This window comes from Cetorhinus maximus, chromosome 16, assembly GCF_964194155.1.
Source record: "Cetorhinus maximus chromosome 16, sCetMax3.hap1.1, whole genome shotgun sequence".
Lineage (NCBI taxonomy): Eukaryota > Metazoa > Chordata > Chondrichthyes > Lamniformes > Cetorhinidae > Cetorhinus > Cetorhinus maximus.
The window spans coordinates 28,286,407-28,304,794 of record NC_135894.1 but is presented as its reverse complement, the minus strand read 5'-3'; the positions used below and the strand labels follow the sequence as shown (position 1 = coordinate 28,304,794).

Below are 18,388 nucleotides of genomic sequence, written 5' to 3'. Positions count from 1 at the left end.
GAAAACTAATTTGCAGGTCTACAGGAAAAAAGGCAAGGGAGTGGAACTAGGTGAGTTGCACTTGCAGATGGCTGGCATGGACATGATGGGCTGAATGACCTCGTATGGTGCTGTAACCAGTCTATGATTATATAGGTAGAGAAGGCAATAAGAACCCTTGGGGATTTGAATACAAAAGCAAGGAGTACAGGCTGAACTTGTACAAGACCTCAATTGGACTGTAGTTGATAACAGTTTCAGGTACCCTATGATAATGAGATCAGAAAAGTTATGGAAAACATGTTGCATAACTTCATAAAGACATTACCAGGCTTCTTTCACTAAAGCCAAAAGGGTTAAGGGGTGACCTGATAACCTTCATCATCTTGAAGAGCATTTTAGAAGATAAACAGTGGTGTATTGTTCCTAATCATTGGCAAATAAATGAGAGCGCACAAATTTATTACTCAAGGAATTGGGAGAAGTTTGAAAAAAGTCTTTACATACTGGATAGCTAGAATCTAGTTTGTAGCAGAGAACTCTGTCACTGAAGCAGAGACTATTGTTCTATCAAAAGCAAATTAGATCAAGGAACTAGAAACAGTAAAAGGATCTGGGAATCAGGCAGGAGTGGGAATGATAAGAGATGGGTTGTAGGGGAATAAACACCACTGCATATTTTATTGGCTAATGGCCAGTTTTTGATCAGTAGTAGTCTCCAATTCTAAGTGCAATTCGGAGTTTAGTTTATGTTTTGTAGATACACTATTACAAAAGTGGAAATATCTTTACAACAGGAAATCTACCACTCTTCAGACTCCATCCTTGGGCATGTAATCCTGATTACCAAGGGACAGCATCATTTGTAGACACAAGGTTGGCTTTCACATGTATCAAAATGTAGTTCTCTCTAGTACAACCCTCAATCACCTCTGTGCAGTTCCAGATTAGCTACAAAGCAGTGGTGACTAACCTCTTCAAAACCAACATTGCAAGATTGAGCCATCCCCTTTGACTTTTGCCAAGAAGTGTGCATTAGCCTCCAGCTCGTCCTTCCGGCTGGCTCAGACAGCCTGATGGGGTGCAACCACAGGTCTTGTCTGATTCTAAACCTTGACCACCATCAAAACCAATTCTATTGTTGCAACACTGCCCGGTCTCTGTCCCATTACCATCATTCAAGCCATTTTCCCCTTTGGGCCAGATTGCAGCACCCTCTTTGCTGACTGAGTTTTACCCATGACAAATTGCAACCTTTCACCATTTGTCAACTGTATCCTATCCCATATTGCTCCTGTCCTTGGCAACCTGCACTGACTTCCTATAGCTCAATACATCAATTTCAGAATCCACATTCAGGAGTTCTTCCATCAGAGACGACACCTATATCAATCAAAGCACCAAGTTTAGCCAGTAAGTACCTGAGTCAAACAGAGTGGGAAGATGCCAGGTTTAATTCCCAGTCTCTGCTGGGTGGCAATGAGAAGCTCTGATTGATCTCAGTGCTTGACATAGGCAGCAGGGAAAACAAGTCACATATTTCAAGCTCCTGCTCACCAGCAGTTAACATGATATCCAAATAGTGGGGTGTGGAGTTCCACAGGGAACAGTGCTGCAACCACAGTCATTCACAATTTATGTAAATGATTTGGTAATCGGCAGTCAGAAACACAATTTCAAAATCTGAGGATAGCACCAAATTGGGAGGTAGATAATTAGAAGGACTACAACAAAATACAGGAAGACATTAATAAACTTACAGAATGGGTGATTAATTGACAAAAATACTTCAATACAGATAAGTGTGAGATTGTGCATTTTAGTAGAAATAATAAAGGGGTCACATTCACCTTACAACTGTCTAAATGGGGTAGCAGAGTAGAGGGATCTTGGGGTTTCGACAAACATCATTAAAATTAGTGACAAGATGAATAAGGCCATAAAAAATTAAGGGATAGAATTAAAAAGCAGGGGAGTTACATTAATCTTATTCAGAACAATCTACAACCTTGTGGTCTGGCATATACCTCACTCTACCATTACCATCAAGCCAAGGAACCAATTCTGGTTCAACAAAGGAGCATGGGAAAGCATGCCAGGAATAGCACCAGACACATCTAAAAATGGACATAAAATACTGCAGATGCTGGAAATCTGAAATAAAAACAGAAAATGCTTGAAAAGCTCAGCAGGTCTGACAGCATCCGCGTGTGAGAAACAGTTAAAATGTTGAGTCAATTATGACTCTTCTTCAGAACTGAAGGAAAGTAGAAATGTGATGGGTTTTATGCTGTTGAAAGGGGGGGGAGGGGGAAGAAAGGACAAAAGGGAAGGTCTGGATTGGGCAGAGGGCAGGAGAGATTAAGATGTCATGAAACAAAAGACAAAGGGAGTGGTAATGGTTGTAGTAAAGAAACAAAGCATTGGTCCAGAGTGAGTGTAAATGGCAGAATAATGAACAGCTCTGTCTGAAAACAGAAACGTAAAAAACAAGATACAGACTGGCACTTAGCAAAAAAAAAACAATCAAAATGGAAGACAGAGTTCACGATCCGAAGTTGTTGAACTCAATGTTCAGTCCAGAAGGCTGTAAAGTGCCTAATCTGAATATGAGATGCTGTTCCTCCAGTTTGCGTTGGGTTTCACTGGAACAGTGCAGCAGGCTAAGGACAAATGTGGGCATGAGAGCAAGGTGAATTAAGTGACAAGCAACTGAGGGGCTCAGGGACATGCTTGCGGAGTGAGCAGGGATGTTCCATAGAGCAGTTGCCCAATTTGTGTTTGGTCTCCCCAGTGCAGAACCACTGTATTGTGAGCAACTAATCCAGTATACTAAATTGAAAGCACAATTAAATGGCTATGGTAAATAAACCGTTACAGAACACAAGCTTCAACAACTCATGGGTCCCAACATCCCTCCAGGTCTTTCTTCCCCTTTATTTCCTCTTGCCATGGGTTCACAATACCCTCTGACCTTCCCCTCTCTAATGGTTAATGATCTGTACTTAGCAAATGACTCAATTTTATCCACTATGCCCCAACCTCAATGAATTGAGCCCGGCATGACTTTGAACTCTTCTTCTGTTGACTTTGCCTTCGTGCTCACTTCTTTGGCCAGGAATCCTCCCCGTGAACCCATCTCCAATATTCTCTCTCCACCCGGACCCCTCCCTTGCTTTTGATCTTTTAATTGAGAACTGTCGGTGTGACATCGGCTATTAATTTCTCTGCTCTCCTCACTCACTCTAACCTGTCTCCTTCTGAACTTGCTCCTCCATTCTCTCAAGTTTAACCCTGACTTTGTTATCAACCCTGCTGACAAGGGTGATGCTGTTGGTGTCTGGCGTAACCACCTCTACCTCGCAGAGGCTGAGCATCAACTCTCAGACACTTCTTCCTACCTCCCCCTGGACCATGACCCACCAAACATCAAGCCATTGTTTCCAGGACTGTCGCTGAGCTCATCTTCTCTGTTGATCTTTCCTCCACAGCTTCCCACCTCAGTCCCCCGGCCCCGCACAGCCCACTTTTACCTCCTTCCCAAAATCCACAAACAGGACTGTCCTGGTAGACATATCATTTCAGCCTGTTCCTGCCCCACTGAACTCATTTCTTCCTATCCTGAGTCTACTTTCTCTCCCCTTGTCTCTTCTACATTTGTGACTCTTCTGGTGCTGACATCATTTTAACAATTTCCAGTTTCCTGGCCCTAACTGCCTCCTCTTCACTACAGCCATCCAATGTCTCTACACCTCCATTCCCCATCGGGGCGGTCTGAGGGCTCACCGCTTCTTTCTTGAACAGAAGACCAACCAGTCCCCAATCACCACTACCACCACTTTCCTGGCTGAACCTATTTTCTCACTGAACCGATTCTCCTGAGTTGTTTCACTTCCAAATTAAAGGTATTCCTATGATAATTGCATGGGTCCTAGTTATGCCTGTATTTTTCTAGGGTATGTGGAACATTCAATGTTCTAGTCCCACTCAGGCTCCCTCCCCCAACTCTCTTTCCGGTACACTGATGACTGTAATGGTACCACTTCCTGCTCTTGGCCGAAACTGGAAAAATTCATCAACTTTGTTTCCACTTTCTACCCTTCTCTCACTCTCACATGGTCCGTCTCCAACACTTCTGTCCCTCAACTTGTCTCTCCATCTTTGGGGATAGGCTGTCATTCATTATAAGCCCACCCACCAACTCCCACTGCTACCTCAACTATACTTCCTCACACCCTGCCTCCTGTAAGCACTCCATTCCATTCTCCCAGTTTCTCTGTTGCATCTGTTCTGATGGTGCGACCTTCCACAACAGTGCTGATTTGTTTTCCTTTTTTCCTCAACCGAGGACTTCCCATCCCCACTGTGGTTGACAGGGCCCTCATTTGTGTCCAACCCATTTCCCACACTTCTGTCCTCAACTTTTCCCCTCCCCCCAAAACCATAATAAGGCTCCCCTTGTCCTAATTTTCCACCCACCAGCCTCCACATTCAAAGGATCAGAAGAACAGCACCTCATCTTCAGATTAAGCACTTTACAGCCTCTAGACTGAACAAGGAGTTCAACAATTTCAGACTGAACTCTGTCCCCCATTTTTGTTCTTTGTTTTTTTGCTAAGTGCCAGTCTGTATCTGGCTTTCATGTTTTTGCTTTCAGATACAACTGTTCATTATTCTGCTGTCCACATTCTCTCCAGACCAAGGTGTTGTTTCTTTACCTACAATCATTATCACACTCCGTTTGCCTTTTGTTCCATGACATCTGTCATTTAATTTCCCCCACCCCTACCCGATCCCAGACCTTCCTTTTTGTTCTTCCCACCCACTCCTGCCTTTCAACAGCATATAACCCATCACATTTCTATATACCTTCAGTTCTAAAGAGTCATAATCGACTCAAAACATTAACTGTTTCTGCACTTTCTCTTTTTATATCTAAAATTGAGGTGCTAACCAGGTGAAACTATGTCACAGGACCAATGCATGCTAAACAGCGGAGGCAGCATGCTATAGATGAGCCAAGAGATCCAACAAAAGACAGGTCAAATTAAAGTTCTGCGGTCCTCCCATATCCAATTGTGAATGATGGTGGACAATTAAGTAATCAAAGAGAAGAGGATTTCACAAACACCCCATCCTCAATGATGGGGGAGCCAAGTATGTCAGTGCGAAAGACAAGGCCGAAGCATTTGCAACCATCTTCAGCCAGAAGGGCTGAGCCTATTATCCATCTCAACTTCCTCCTGAAATGCCCAACCTTCAGCCAATTCGATCCACTTCACGTGATATCAAGAAATGACTGAAGGCACTGGATACAGCAAAGGCTATGGGCCCTGACAACATCCTCACAGTAGTACTGAAGACTCCAGAACTAGCCGCACCTGTCAAGCTGTTCCAGTAGAGCTAGAACAGTGGCATCTACCCCAGAAAATAGAAAATTTCCCAGCTATGTCCCGTCCATAAAAAGCAGGACAAATCTGATCTGGCCAGCTACTGCCCCATCAGTCTGCTCTCAATCATCAAAGTGAAGTGTGGGGTCGTCAACACTGCACCTAGTTGTAACTTGCTCGCTAATGCTCAGTTTAGTATCTGCCAGGGCACTTAGTTCCAGACCTCATTACAACCTTGCTTCAAAATGGTACAAAAGAGCTGAACTCAAGAGGTGAGGTAAGCATGACTGCTCTTGACATCAAGGCAACATTTGACTGCATGTGGCATCTAGGAGCCATGGTAAGACTGAAGTCAATATAGCACCTTCCAGGGTACTTCAAGACACTTTACAACCAATTGGGTAATTTAAGTGTAAGAAATTTGACAGCTAATTTGCACAGAGCATGATCCACAAACTTAAATGATATATAGGTAATCTGTTTTTTAGTGATTATTATTTGTGGGTGACTTCTTCAAAATGGTGCAATGGGAAATTTTACATCACCTGAGGGCAGGCCAGACCTCCTTTTATTGTCTCATGTGGAAGGCAGCACCTCTGGCAGTGCAGCACTTCTTCTCTGAAATGCCAGCTGAGGTTTTGTGCTCTAGTCTCCGGAGTGGAACTTAAGCCCACGATTACCTGTCTCACAGGTGAGAGTGAGCTATGGCTAACAAAAAGGATTTACTTGGGTGATACCAGAATTTAAATGTTTCAGCTACCAGGAAAGATTGAACAGACTGGGGTTCTTTTCTCCAGGAAAGAGACTGAGGGGTAAGCTCACAAGGTCTTTGAAATTATTTAAGGGTTTGATAGCTTGAATGTATTTAAGAGGAGATCAGAACTCAGAGACATAAACATAAGATAGCCACAAATAAATTCAATAAAGAATTTAAGGGGAAACTTCTTTACCCAGAGTAGTGAGATGTGGTGTGCAAGAGCATCCAGCATGATAGCAACAACAATAACTTACATTTACATGGTTCCTGTATATGTGGAAAATGGCCCCAAGCACTTCAGAGGCTTGCTTGGTCAAAACAGAAGCCAAGACAAAGAAGAAGAAGGGTGACCAAAAAACTTCCTCAAAGAGATAGATGCACAATGGGCCAATCAGAGGGATGAAAATTTAGGAAAGAGTTGTAGGGCTAGAGGAGGTTAGAGAGATACAGAGGGGTAATATATTAGAGGAGGGTGAGAATCTTAAGTTTGTAGTATTGGGAGACTAGAAGTCAAAGTAGGTCAGTGAGGTGGACAGAGATGGCGGCGAGTGGGACTTGCTGTAAGGTAGGATGTGGAAATTGGGTTTCTCTTCCAAACCTTTCCAATAAGGACATGCATGGGGATCACAGGCACAGATGTACCACACACACAAGAATTAGGAGGAATAGGCCATTCGAACCATCAAGCCTGCTCTGCCATTCAATAAGATCATGACTGATCTGATTGTGGCCTCAATTCCACTTTCCTGTCTGTCCCCTATAACCCTAGACTCCCATGTCGGTCAAAAATCTAACGCAGCCTTGGACATGATTCAATTACCCAACCTCCACTGCTCACTGGGGAAGAGAATTCCACAGACTAACATCCCTTGGAAAAAAAAATTGGCATCTCTGTCTTAAATGGGAGGCCCCTTATTTTTAAATGGTGTCCTCTAGCTCCAGACTCCCTCAAAGTTAAAGAACAATCTAAATTCCTTATGATTGACATAGATTTTGAATAATTACAATAAACATGTCAACAAAACCAACATAATTCTCCTTTTGCCATTCTTCTAAACAAGCTTCAGTGGATACCTGTTAGTTTTCTCTGGTGTTGAAACTAATCCTCAGCCCTCCACTTGTATTGTTATTACAAACATCACCACTTGCCATTATACCATCTTCTTCAGGGAAGATATGACAGAACTCCGATCTAGTGGTCCCTCTTATCAAATAGCAAGAAGTGGAATCATAACTAGGTAAATGAATTCTCCTCCCTCCCTATTACATAATGGTTTGAGCCCTTTAAAATGAGAACATTCCCTGGAATTCATGGCTCAATGCTGTGCTGACACTGCTATATTTGTTCAATATCGAACAAAATTTTATTAAATATACTTTACATTACGTATAACTCAAATTAAATGATATATTATTCAAAGGATTCAAAGACCATACAGTACCTGATTTTCTGCCTGATCCAGCATTTTCTGAACAGCTTCCTACAAATGGTGTAAACATAGGACTGGTAAAAACCCTGCAGTACATATCTGGTACATATCTGATTCTACTTGTTAAGAATGAGTGTTTTAGAAAGTGGATTCATGACAGGGACTTAAATTATTTAAAAAGTTACTTAAAAGCAATTAAATTCAAAATAAAATATATGAGCTACATTAAAAACTCAGTTGCAAAAACTTGAAATACACAAAAACGTATATATTTATTGGAAAAATACTACAATCCAGCGTAGTGAAAAATAGCTTACGATTTTATCACAAATCAGAATATTGCTCATTCATTTGGGTTTAAGGCAGAATTTCTCTCTCCTTCCCCATACCTCATGTCCTCTCCCAACAATCAGTCGATCCAAAAAATGAAAGTAGTAATCGTAACTTTTTAAATCATAATGTACACAGTCGTATAAGTATCAGCATCTGGGACATGACTAGCTCAGTCCCTATATGCTGGATATCCAAGATATACAAATTAATTTACAAAGTAACTGAATACACACAAAATGGGTAGGGATTTTCTTTGTATACATACAAATGACAACAGGACTAGCTGAAAAGGTATCAGGTCAGTTTGCACAGCAGTGTTTGAACTGTTTGCAAGACTGACATTAATGGACTTGGATAAACTATTTGTACTTAAGTTTTGAGAGGTTTAACATCAAAGGCTATGAAACAAAGATGATTCTATTTGTAAATCTCTACGTCTTACACAGGATGGAGGGATATCGAACTAAAAGACTGATAATTCAAATCACGCTTGCTAAGTATTATGAAAAAGATACATCTTGATGTATTAGTCAGTAAGGACGAGCGGTGGAAACTCTTTAGTGCAGGACTGTTAAGGAATATCACTTGTGTAGGTCCAGATAATTTTCATGAATACATTATGTAAATACAATGCTGTTACAACATAAACCATTACATTATCAAGAAAAGGAAGAATGCATTAAAAAGAATTCCTATATAATTCCTCAAGTTTGTAAGATTAATTGCTTGTTGAATTCTCTTACTTTCTGTTCTAGGCTAGCTTAATCTGGATAAGCTTTCTTAGCACATTATTGGATCCTTTGTACCTTTCAATATACTCTCGAATAATCTATAGGACTGTACCTGAGCAAAATATTTAAACTCTTGATCGGGCACATGCTGTTTGAGCAAAACTTCAGGCTACTAAAGCATTTCTACATACCATACTTAGATAAATATTCAGGGAGCAAATTTTAATTGATCATAGAGTTTGAACTTGCTCCTAACAGATTATCAATTCCCCAACTTCACACAAAAAGGAATTAGCTATTCTGTGAGGAAACACGAATTAAATAGGATTTCATTATATTTTATTGCAAATAAGCTACCTGACTTAAAATTTGAACATTACAAACAGTAATGAACCAATAATAGAGAAAAGTATTTCTTAATAATGCATATATAACTGTTATATATCTGAGACTGTGGCCCAAATCATATCAATCCATAGTCTTCAACCAATACTCTCAAATATCTGGGTCACTTTGAGAACCACTGATTTTAACTGTATTCCTACCACTGCTGCCTATGACATGATCAAGTTAACCTTTTTGGCTAGTTTGGCATTAGTTCCTTTGGCATGTTTTGATGTACAACGTGTTCTAACAGTTTACTACACCAACAGATCTTTGTGAAAGCACTATAATGGTGTGCCTTCCAAAAAACATGGCAATCAGGGAATGTACCTTAGCAAAATGAACACATATGAAGCACTTTTTGAACCGTGCCACTTAAGAATAAAATGGCTGGGAGCCAAATAGGTCAGTGCATTCAACGTGGCTTTTTACTTCCCTCAACTACATTGAAATTCAGTTCATACTGACGGCATGTGGTCATCTGCTGAAATCGTGTCTGCAGACCCATGGTATAAAACTGCTCCTACACTGGCAATCTCACTCAGACAGAACTTAAGGTGGGAGGGGAAAGGTGAAAAACTGCCACACCGGCATTTGCAGGATTTGGAGATTTATTCTGCTTGTAATGTGCTCTAACTGACTGGGAAGTACTTGATGCTGACTTTAGGTGCCTGCAAAAGAGAGTATTCCACTCCCAAGCTTGATCAAGCTTCAGCTTGATAAATGAACACAAAAAGCTATCAAGTCTTTTTCATTTAGCTCCATTATTCTTTTGCATTAAATTCTCCAATCAACTGTCCCACGTCAATCATAAATGCACAATTAAGATATGATATGCTTTTTAAAGAGGATATACGTTGTGAATTTATCCTCCTAGAGCTGGAATCACCTCTCGTTCTCTCCTCTCCTGGCGCTTGTGTTCTACTTCCTCTTTTTCCTTCAACTGCTGCTGTTCCCATTCTTCTCGGATTCTTCTCTGGGAACACAAAAGGAACGGGGTCACACCAGTCAAATCTTATTGTACAAACTTATGTCAACATTGAAACTACCTCAGGTTTAAGGTTGATCTCACTTTTCAAGATTCAGTTCTGAAGTTAAAAATTATGAATTTTCCATCTGACTAGACGGAGCACACCAAACAACATTTTAGTGTATGAGATATAAACATCTTCTGATATATTTTGTACTCTGATGAAAATAATACTATTAGTTCTCAATTCAAACCATTCTAAAAGATTCTCGCCTACAAGTTGATCAACACTTGAACTGAGTTGACAGTTCCAAAGAGACTTCCTACAGTAGAGTCAGAGACCAATCGCTAAAGATAAACCACTTTGATCCAACTTGCCTCCAAGAACAGAAACACTTTCTGCACTTTAATACAAGTTGCATTCTCTTCTAGTGCAGTTTAACATTACAAGATTCCTTCATATTCATGAGATTCCATCTCCTCCCAGGGAAATCAGTTGTTTTGTGAACTTTAAGAGCTCAAAGTGAATTTGGTTTGGTGCTTCAAAAAGCAAGTTGCTGAATTCTTAACTCATTACAATGCTGTGGCTTTTTGCTGCTTTACTAGGTAAAATAGCAGCCGGTACAAATTGTGATTTATTGAGATAGCTTTCTTGCAGCTCTTTCACACTACCAATTTCTCACAATGTAAAAGCTCAGGAAAAGCTGAATTAATTATATTCATTACAACACTTGCAACAACATTTATCAACGTTAAATTATAAACCAAATGATATTTCAGTTATTAACTGCACATCCTATCACTAGTTAGACCTCAGCTGGAATACGGCATCCAGTTCTAAGCACCACACTTTAGGAAAGATGTGAAGGCAATGGAGAGTGCACAGAAAAGATTCAGAAGAATGGTTCCAGGGATGAGGAACAGGTTGGAGGAGTTAGGACTGTTTTTCTTGGAGAAGGCCAAGAGGAGATTTGATAGAGGTATTCAAAACCACAAGGGGTCTGGAAGAGTAGATAGGGAAAAACTGGTCCCACTTGTGAAAGGGTTGAGAACGAGAGGGCACAGATTTAAAGTGATTGGCAAAAGAAGCAAAAAAAGTGATATGAGAGAAAACTGGAATGCACTGCTTGATAGTGTGGTGGAGGCAGGTTCAATCGATGCATTCAAAAGGGAATTAGATTGTTATCTGAAAAGAAAGAATGTGCAGGGTTACGGGGAGAAGTGGAGAGAATGGCACTAAGTGAATTGCTCATTCAGAGAGTTGGTGCAGACACGATGGGCCAAATGGCCTCCCGTGTTGAAACAATTGAGATTTTAGAAATACATCAAGCCTCTCCAGCTCCAGATTAGTTCGATAAAACTGGGGGTAAATGGGCCATATTCGCTATCCCATTGCTCTGCCACAAAAGTGTGTGATTAAAGGAAGATGAATTAGTCAACCGCATTGTTTACCTCTTCCTCTTCCAGCTTTTTCCGTGCTGCTTCTTCCTTTTCCTTTTTCAGCTGGAACTCCTCCTGTGCCTGCTGCTCTTTTTCCAACCATTCTACATGCAGACGTTGCCTAAAGGAAGACAGCGAGAGAGTTATTATAACCCTTTACTACAGGAATGGACAAGTTTCACAAAGATTCGAGCAATAGATCTTTTCTTGGATCTGGACATACAGCCCACTTTCTGCTGCAAGACTCATTTCAATTTTGGTACATCTCACTTTCTCATTCAATGTACATTTTTAGCAAGATACTGCAGCTCACCCTGAAAAAGAAAATCATTTTATATATGGTAAATAAAATGTAGCACTCTCAGATAGCCAATGAAGGGACATAGAAAACAAAAAAAATACATTAATAAGTAGACATTAAAAACTGACGCTAGGCACTTTTTCTTGGCTTTTATGAAGCCTAAGAGAAATGAAGACAGCAGTTTCTATTTCACTGCAGAATTTACTGACAGCAATATAAAACAAGAATGTCAACAGCTGTAGAAAGAGATACAGGATAGGCATCTAGGTCTCTATGTCCAAAAGGTCATTTAAAAAGGTGCACAGAAATTAACATTACAGTTCAGTAAAAGCAAAAAAAACCCAAATCACTCCAGTTTAATTATTTCTCTGTTCATACAAAACTAAAGCAATCCATAGCACGACATTCCAGGCCATCAGAACATTTCCATTTTTATCAAAAAGAGGTGGGGGCAGGGTGGAAGACAGATCATTTTAAAAAATCATAGCTTACTTCAAGTGCTTTAACCAGTAGTTGCTAAATCTGACTTCTCTTTGAATGCAATTTGTGATCTGCTTCTTCTATTAAAAACAAAAGGGATCCTACTGGTCACAAAGGGTCACTGACCTTTCAGCCTCCAACTCTCTTTCTTCTTCTTCTAGATTGTCTGCTTCTTCTACTTCCCCTTCGTTAGCTAATTCTGTAAGTTAATGAAAATGATTTTGTATTGTAGCTGTCACAAACAGAACTGTGTGTATAAAATCCAAGTGCATTAATATGCATCAATTTTAATGTGGCATGTATTAAATCAAAGAATAGCCAACATATTTTTCAAAGTGAATCATCACATTTCCCCTAATCTTCACTCCAAGGACAGTCTGAGCAGAGCAGAGTTACCGATAAGCCTACAATCTCAACACTTTCCATCATTCTATTCTGTAACTGCATTAAGACACTGGGACTTCCAGAAAAACAACAGATAATCACACAGTCACAGATTTTGATACACACCCCATCACAATCATTCGAAACAACAGATACCCTGAAACGTACAATAAATATTTTTTTTCCACAAATGCTTCTTTTAATTTTTCAGTAGAAAATAAAGTTTAATCTATTACAGCCTAAATCATTGAATTACGTGGCACAGAAGGTGGCCTTTTAGCCCATCGTGCCTGTGCCAGTTCTTTCAAATAGCTACACAATCAGTTCCATTCATTTGCACTTTTGCCCATAGCACCGCAAATTTCCCCTTATGTTGAACTTTATGAACAATACAGCTGAAGAAGCATACAGAAATCAAAAGCTGCATCAATAGGTGTGAAAATAAAAAAATATATTAAAAAAAGTTAGCCCCAGGACGTTGACTTGGTCCAGGTCACGGGGGGAGCCAGTGAGATGGCACGCAGCCCAGATCACTGGACGAGCTGTGGCGATAGCACATGGCCCGGGTCATGGTTCGGGGGGGGGGGGGGGGAGAGGAGAGAGAGAGAGAGAGAGAGAGAGAGAGAGAGAGAGAGAGAGAGAGAGAGAGAGAGAGAGGGGAGGAGGAGGAGGGTGTGTGGTGGAGCTGATAAGTCCCCTGGACCTGGTGGCCCGCTTCCTGGGGTTTTAAAAGAAGTGGCTGCAGAGATGGTGGATGCATTGGTTGTAATCTTCCAAAATTCCCTGGATTCTGGAAAGGTCCCAGCAGATTGGAAAATGTAACAGATCTATTCAAGAAAGGAAGGAGACAAAGCAGCAAACTATAGGCCAGTTAACCTAACATGTTATTGGCAAAATGCTAGACTCCATTATTCAGGAGCTAGTAGCAAAACACTTAGAAAATCATAACACAATCCGGCAGAGTCAACTTGGTTTTGTGAAAGGGGAAATCATGTTTGACGAATTTATGAGAGTTCTTTGAGGATCTAACTAGCAGGATAAATAAAGGAGAACCAATAGATGTAGTGTATTTGGGTTTCCAAAAGGCAATCAATCGGTGCCACATAAAAGGTTAGCACACAAGATAAGAGCTCATGGCACTGGGGATAATATATTAGCATGGATAGATGACTGGCTAACTAACAAGAAACGGAGTTAGAATAAATGGGTCTTTCTCACATTGGAAAATTCTAACTAGTGGAGTGCTGCAGGGGTCAGTGCTGGGGCCTCAACCATTTCTCCTCTTCTTAGGCAGTGTATTGTAGCAAATATGCTGACATCCAAAAAGTGCTCAACATCTGCAATTTGAAATAGCTTTCCTTCCCCCTCCACAATTCAGGTTTGTATGTGTGAAATAAAAGGCAGTTAGAACAACCCAGATATTAGGAAAGCAAGTGATTTAAATGTGAGAATCAGATCATTTCTGCAATGTTCAAATCAGTGATTTAGCTATCATGACGTTATGGCAAAGCGGAACACTTGTCATTACCATCATCATAAGAACTGAATTGTTTCTGTAGGTTGACTGTAATTGGGAGATGAGAGGGTGTTCAAAATCAATGACAGAGGTAGGTTTCTTTCCCTAAAGCACATCAGTGAACCAACTGGGTTTTTACAACAATCATGATCACTTTAAAGGATTCCAGATTTTGACAACTAACTTTAAATTCTCAAATTGCCATTCTAGGATTTAAACTCGCACACCCTGGATTATTAGTCCAGGTCTCTGAATTACTACTACAGCATTATAACCACTGCACTCATTTACACCCAATTTGCATGAACAAGAAATTGATCAAACTTATTGGCTGAGTGATTTAATTCATACTATGATTATGACTGTCAAAGTATAGATGACTTCATGAGCCAAAGTCTGTATTAGTCTTGAATTCACTCACTGGTAGCTGTTACCTCGTCAATTCCTGCATGCCCCCTTCCGCTCCATTAACTTCTTACTGTTTTTCGTATCTCAGCTACTGATGGCACCTCATTTTGCCACTATAGTCCAACCCTCTTTATTCACTTCTCTCACCCTCTCTACTCTTTCAAAAAAAATACAAACTTTTCTTCTATTGTGCCTTTCATTCCCAACCTGGTCTTTTTAAATTTCCCCCTCCTGATTAGAATCCACTGTTTTTGCACTCAATGTAAAAGGAATGTTGTAGAATTGCAAATTGTCCATTGGTACCAACAGCAGCACTAAGTATCTGTTATTCTACATGACCATGCCAATTTGTTATATTAAATTATTTCAAAATATTGCAAATGAAAATAAAGACTGAAACCAATCATTGAAATGGATCACTGAAATATTTACATTACACTATTCACAAGAAGATTCTAGATTTGTGTAAGGCTGACTTCACGGAAGTACAGATTGTCGACAGTAAGCTGGGCAAGATCAGTGGAAGGTATTTTTTTTAAAAAGTGAACATGTTTCAGAACCAGTTTACACCCCTAAAGGGCAGTGACTCCACTTGTCATGGACAACTATTGAGGAGAGGGACAAAGAAAATCATACAGGAATGTAAAAAAATAGCACAGATCCTGGTGAATGAGAATGAAGAGTGACAAAACAGTAAGAACTGCTAAAAGGGAGCATGGAAAATAAACTTACAAGAGATATCGACATCAACAAAAATATTTTTCAATTATATTGGGAAGTGTGTATTCAGGAGCAGTGTGGGCCCCTTGAAAACCAATAGTGGTGATATTGTCCATGAAAATAAGGAAATAGTGGACATGCTGAACAAATAGGAACAGAGGAAGAGGTCAGCATGCCAGACAACCCAAGGAAACTAATATTGAACCAGGAACAGGGACTCAACAAAATTAACATTGGCAAAATGACAGTAATGGAAATAATGGCACTAAAGAGTGACAAATCCCCAGGCCAGGTGGTTACATCTTACGAGTTTTAAAGGATGTAGGTGAGAACATTTGAAGATTATGGTTAGTGCAAAGTGGCAAGTAACACTCGCACCACACAAGTACCAGGCAACGACCATCTCCAACAAGAGGGAATCTAACCATCTTCCCTTGACATTCAATGGCATTACCATCACTGAATTTCCTGACAAATTCCCAGAACAATGTGTTGTGGAACCAGCTAGGGATGAAGCCATTTTAGATTTGGCATTGTACAATGAGGCAGGGTTAATTAGTAATCTCATAGGAAAAGACTCGCTGGGAGAAATTAATGATAATACAATTAAATTCCACATCAAGCGACATGCTCTAGTCCCAAACATGAATATTAAATTAAACAAACCCAATTACATAGATGACAGCAAGCTCACTAAGACTGATTAAATAGACTAAAAGGAAGATGGTAATTAAAGTGGGAATTATTCAAATAAAGACTTCAAATGTTCATCAAAAACACATTCCATTGAAAAGTAAAACTTAGCAAGAAAGATTCATCTGTGGGTTACTAAGAAAATTAAGGATAGTGTTAAAAATATACAAAGTAGAAGTAGGCCATTTGGCCCCTCAAGCCTGCTCTGCCATTCAATAAGATCATGGCTGATGTGTTTGTGTTTCAAGTTCTAGCTTCCCATCTAACCCCAATAATTTTTGATTCCCTTGCCTAACAGGAGTCTATCTACCACTGCGTTAAAGATATTCAGTGACCCTGTTTCCACTGCCTTCTGAGGCAAAAAGTTCTGAACTCGCACAACCCTCAAATTTTCTCCTCATCTCTGTCCTAATTTTAAAACAGTGCCCTCTAGTTCTGGACTCACCCACAAGAGGAAACATCCTTTCCACATCCACCTTGTCAAGGCCGTTCAGGATCTTGTACACTTCAATCAAATCACCCCTCAATCTTCTAAACTCCAGTGGAAACAAGCCCAGTCAGTCCAACCTTTCCTCATAAGACAACCCACTCATTCCAGGTATCAATCTAGTAAACCTCCTTTGAACCGCCTCCAATGCATTTACATCCTTCCTTAAATAAGGAGACCAAAACGACACACAGTATTCGAGATGCAGTCTCACCAATTCCCTGTATAACTGAAGCATAACATCCTTACTGTTGTATTCAATTCCTCTCGTAATAAATGATAGCATTCTAATGGCATTCTTGATGACATGCTGTACCTGCATACTAACTTTTTGAGAGTCATGCACTAGAACACCTAGATTCGTAAGGGCTAGAAGGTTGGGAACAGATGAAGCCCGTGGAGAATATAAAGAAAGTAGGAAGAAACTTAAGCAAGGAGTCAGGAGGGTTAAAAGGGGTCATGAAAAGTCATTGGCAACCAGGATTAAGGAAAATCCCAAGGCCTTTTATACATATGTAAAAAGCAAGAGGGTAGCCAGGGAAAGGGTAGGCCCACACAGGGACAGAAGTGGGAATCTGTGTGTGGAGCCAGAAGAAATGGGAGAGATACTAAATGAGTACTTCTCATCAGTATTCACCAAAGAGAAGGACTTAGCGGTCGATTTGTCTAGGGAAGAGTGTGTAGATAGCCTGGATTATGTTGAGATCAAAAAAGAGCAGGTGTTAGGCGCCTTGAAGAATATTAAGGTGGATAAGTCCCCAGGGCCAGATGGGATCTACCCCAGAGTACTGAGGGAGGCAAGGGAGGAGATTGTTGGGGCCTTGACAGAAATCTTTTTATCCTCACTGGCTACGGGTGAGGTCCCAAAGGACAGGAGAATGGCCAATGTTGTTCCATTGTTTAAGAAGGGTAGCAGGGATAATCCAGGAAAGAGCCTTACATCAGTGGTAGGGAAATTATTGGAGGAGATTCTTCGTGACAGGATTTACTACCGTTTGGAAGCAAATGGGCGTGTTAGTGAAAGGCAGCATGGTTTTGTGAAGGGGAGGTCGTGTCTCACTAACTTGATCGAGTTTTTCGAGGAAGTGACAAAGATGATCGACGATGGAAGAGCAGTGGATGTTATCTACATGGATTTCAGTAAGGCTTTTGACAAGGTCCCTCATGGCAGACTGGGACAGAAGGTAAAGTCGCACGGGATCAGAGGTGAGCTGGCAAGATGGATACAGAATTGGCTTGGTCATAGAAGACAGAGGGTAGCAGTGGAAGGGTGCTTTTCTGAATGGAGAGCTGAGACTAGTGGTGTTCCGCAGGGATCAGTGCTGGGACCTTTGCTGTTTGTAGTATATGTGAATGATTTGGAGGAAAATGTAACTGGGCTAATTAGTAAGTTTGCAGACAACACTAAGGTTGGAGGAGTTGCAGACAGTGAAGAGGACTGTCAAAGGATACAACGGGATATAGGTCGATTGGAGACTTGGACGGAGAAATGGCAGATGGAGTTTAATCCGGACAAATGCAAGGTATTGCATTTTGGAAGGTCTAATACAGGTAGGAATTATACAGTAAATAGCAGAACCCTTAAGTGCATCGACGGGCAGAGGGATCTGGGTGTACAGGTCCACAGGTCACTGAAAGTGGCAACGCAGGTGGATAAGGTAGTCAGGAAGGCATATGGCATACTTGCCTTCATCGGCAGGGGTACTGAGTATAAAAGCTGGGAAGTCATGCTGCAGCTGTATAGAACCTTGGTTAGGCCACACTTGGAATATTGCGTGCAATTCTGGTCACCACATTACCAGAAGGATATGGAGGCGTTGGAGAGGGTGCAGAGGAGGTTTACCAGGATGCTGCCTGGTCTGGAGGTTATTAGCTATGAGGAGAGGTTGGAGAAACTCAAGATTGTTCTCACCAGAGCGACTGAGATTGAGGGGCGACTGGATAGGAGTTTACAAAATTATGAGTGGCATGGACAGAGTAGATAG

The 18,388-nt window shown here is 40.8% G+C and overlaps 1 protein-coding gene across 2 annotated transcripts in view; it reads right to left on the bottom strand.

The window, feature by feature from the left end:
* Window positions 1–18,388, bottom strand: part of zrsr2 (zinc finger (CCCH type), RNA-binding motif and serine/arginine rich 2) — a 42,007-nt gene that overhangs the window by 19,634 nt on the left and 3,985 nt on the right. For both annotated transcript variants that reach the window (XM_078559569.1, XM_078559570.1), the window contains exons 3-6: window positions 12,322–12,394; window positions 11,427–11,535; window positions 9,894–9,980; window positions 7,569–7,607 (exon numbers count right to left, since the gene is read on the bottom strand). In XM_078559569.1, coding sequence (XP_078415695.1) covers window positions 7,569–7,607; window positions 9,894–9,980; window positions 11,427–11,535; window positions 12,322–12,394 — 308 coding nt within the window. The remainder of the gene's footprint in view (window positions 1–7,568; window positions 7,608–9,893; window positions 9,981–11,426; window positions 11,536–12,321; window positions 12,395–18,388) is intronic.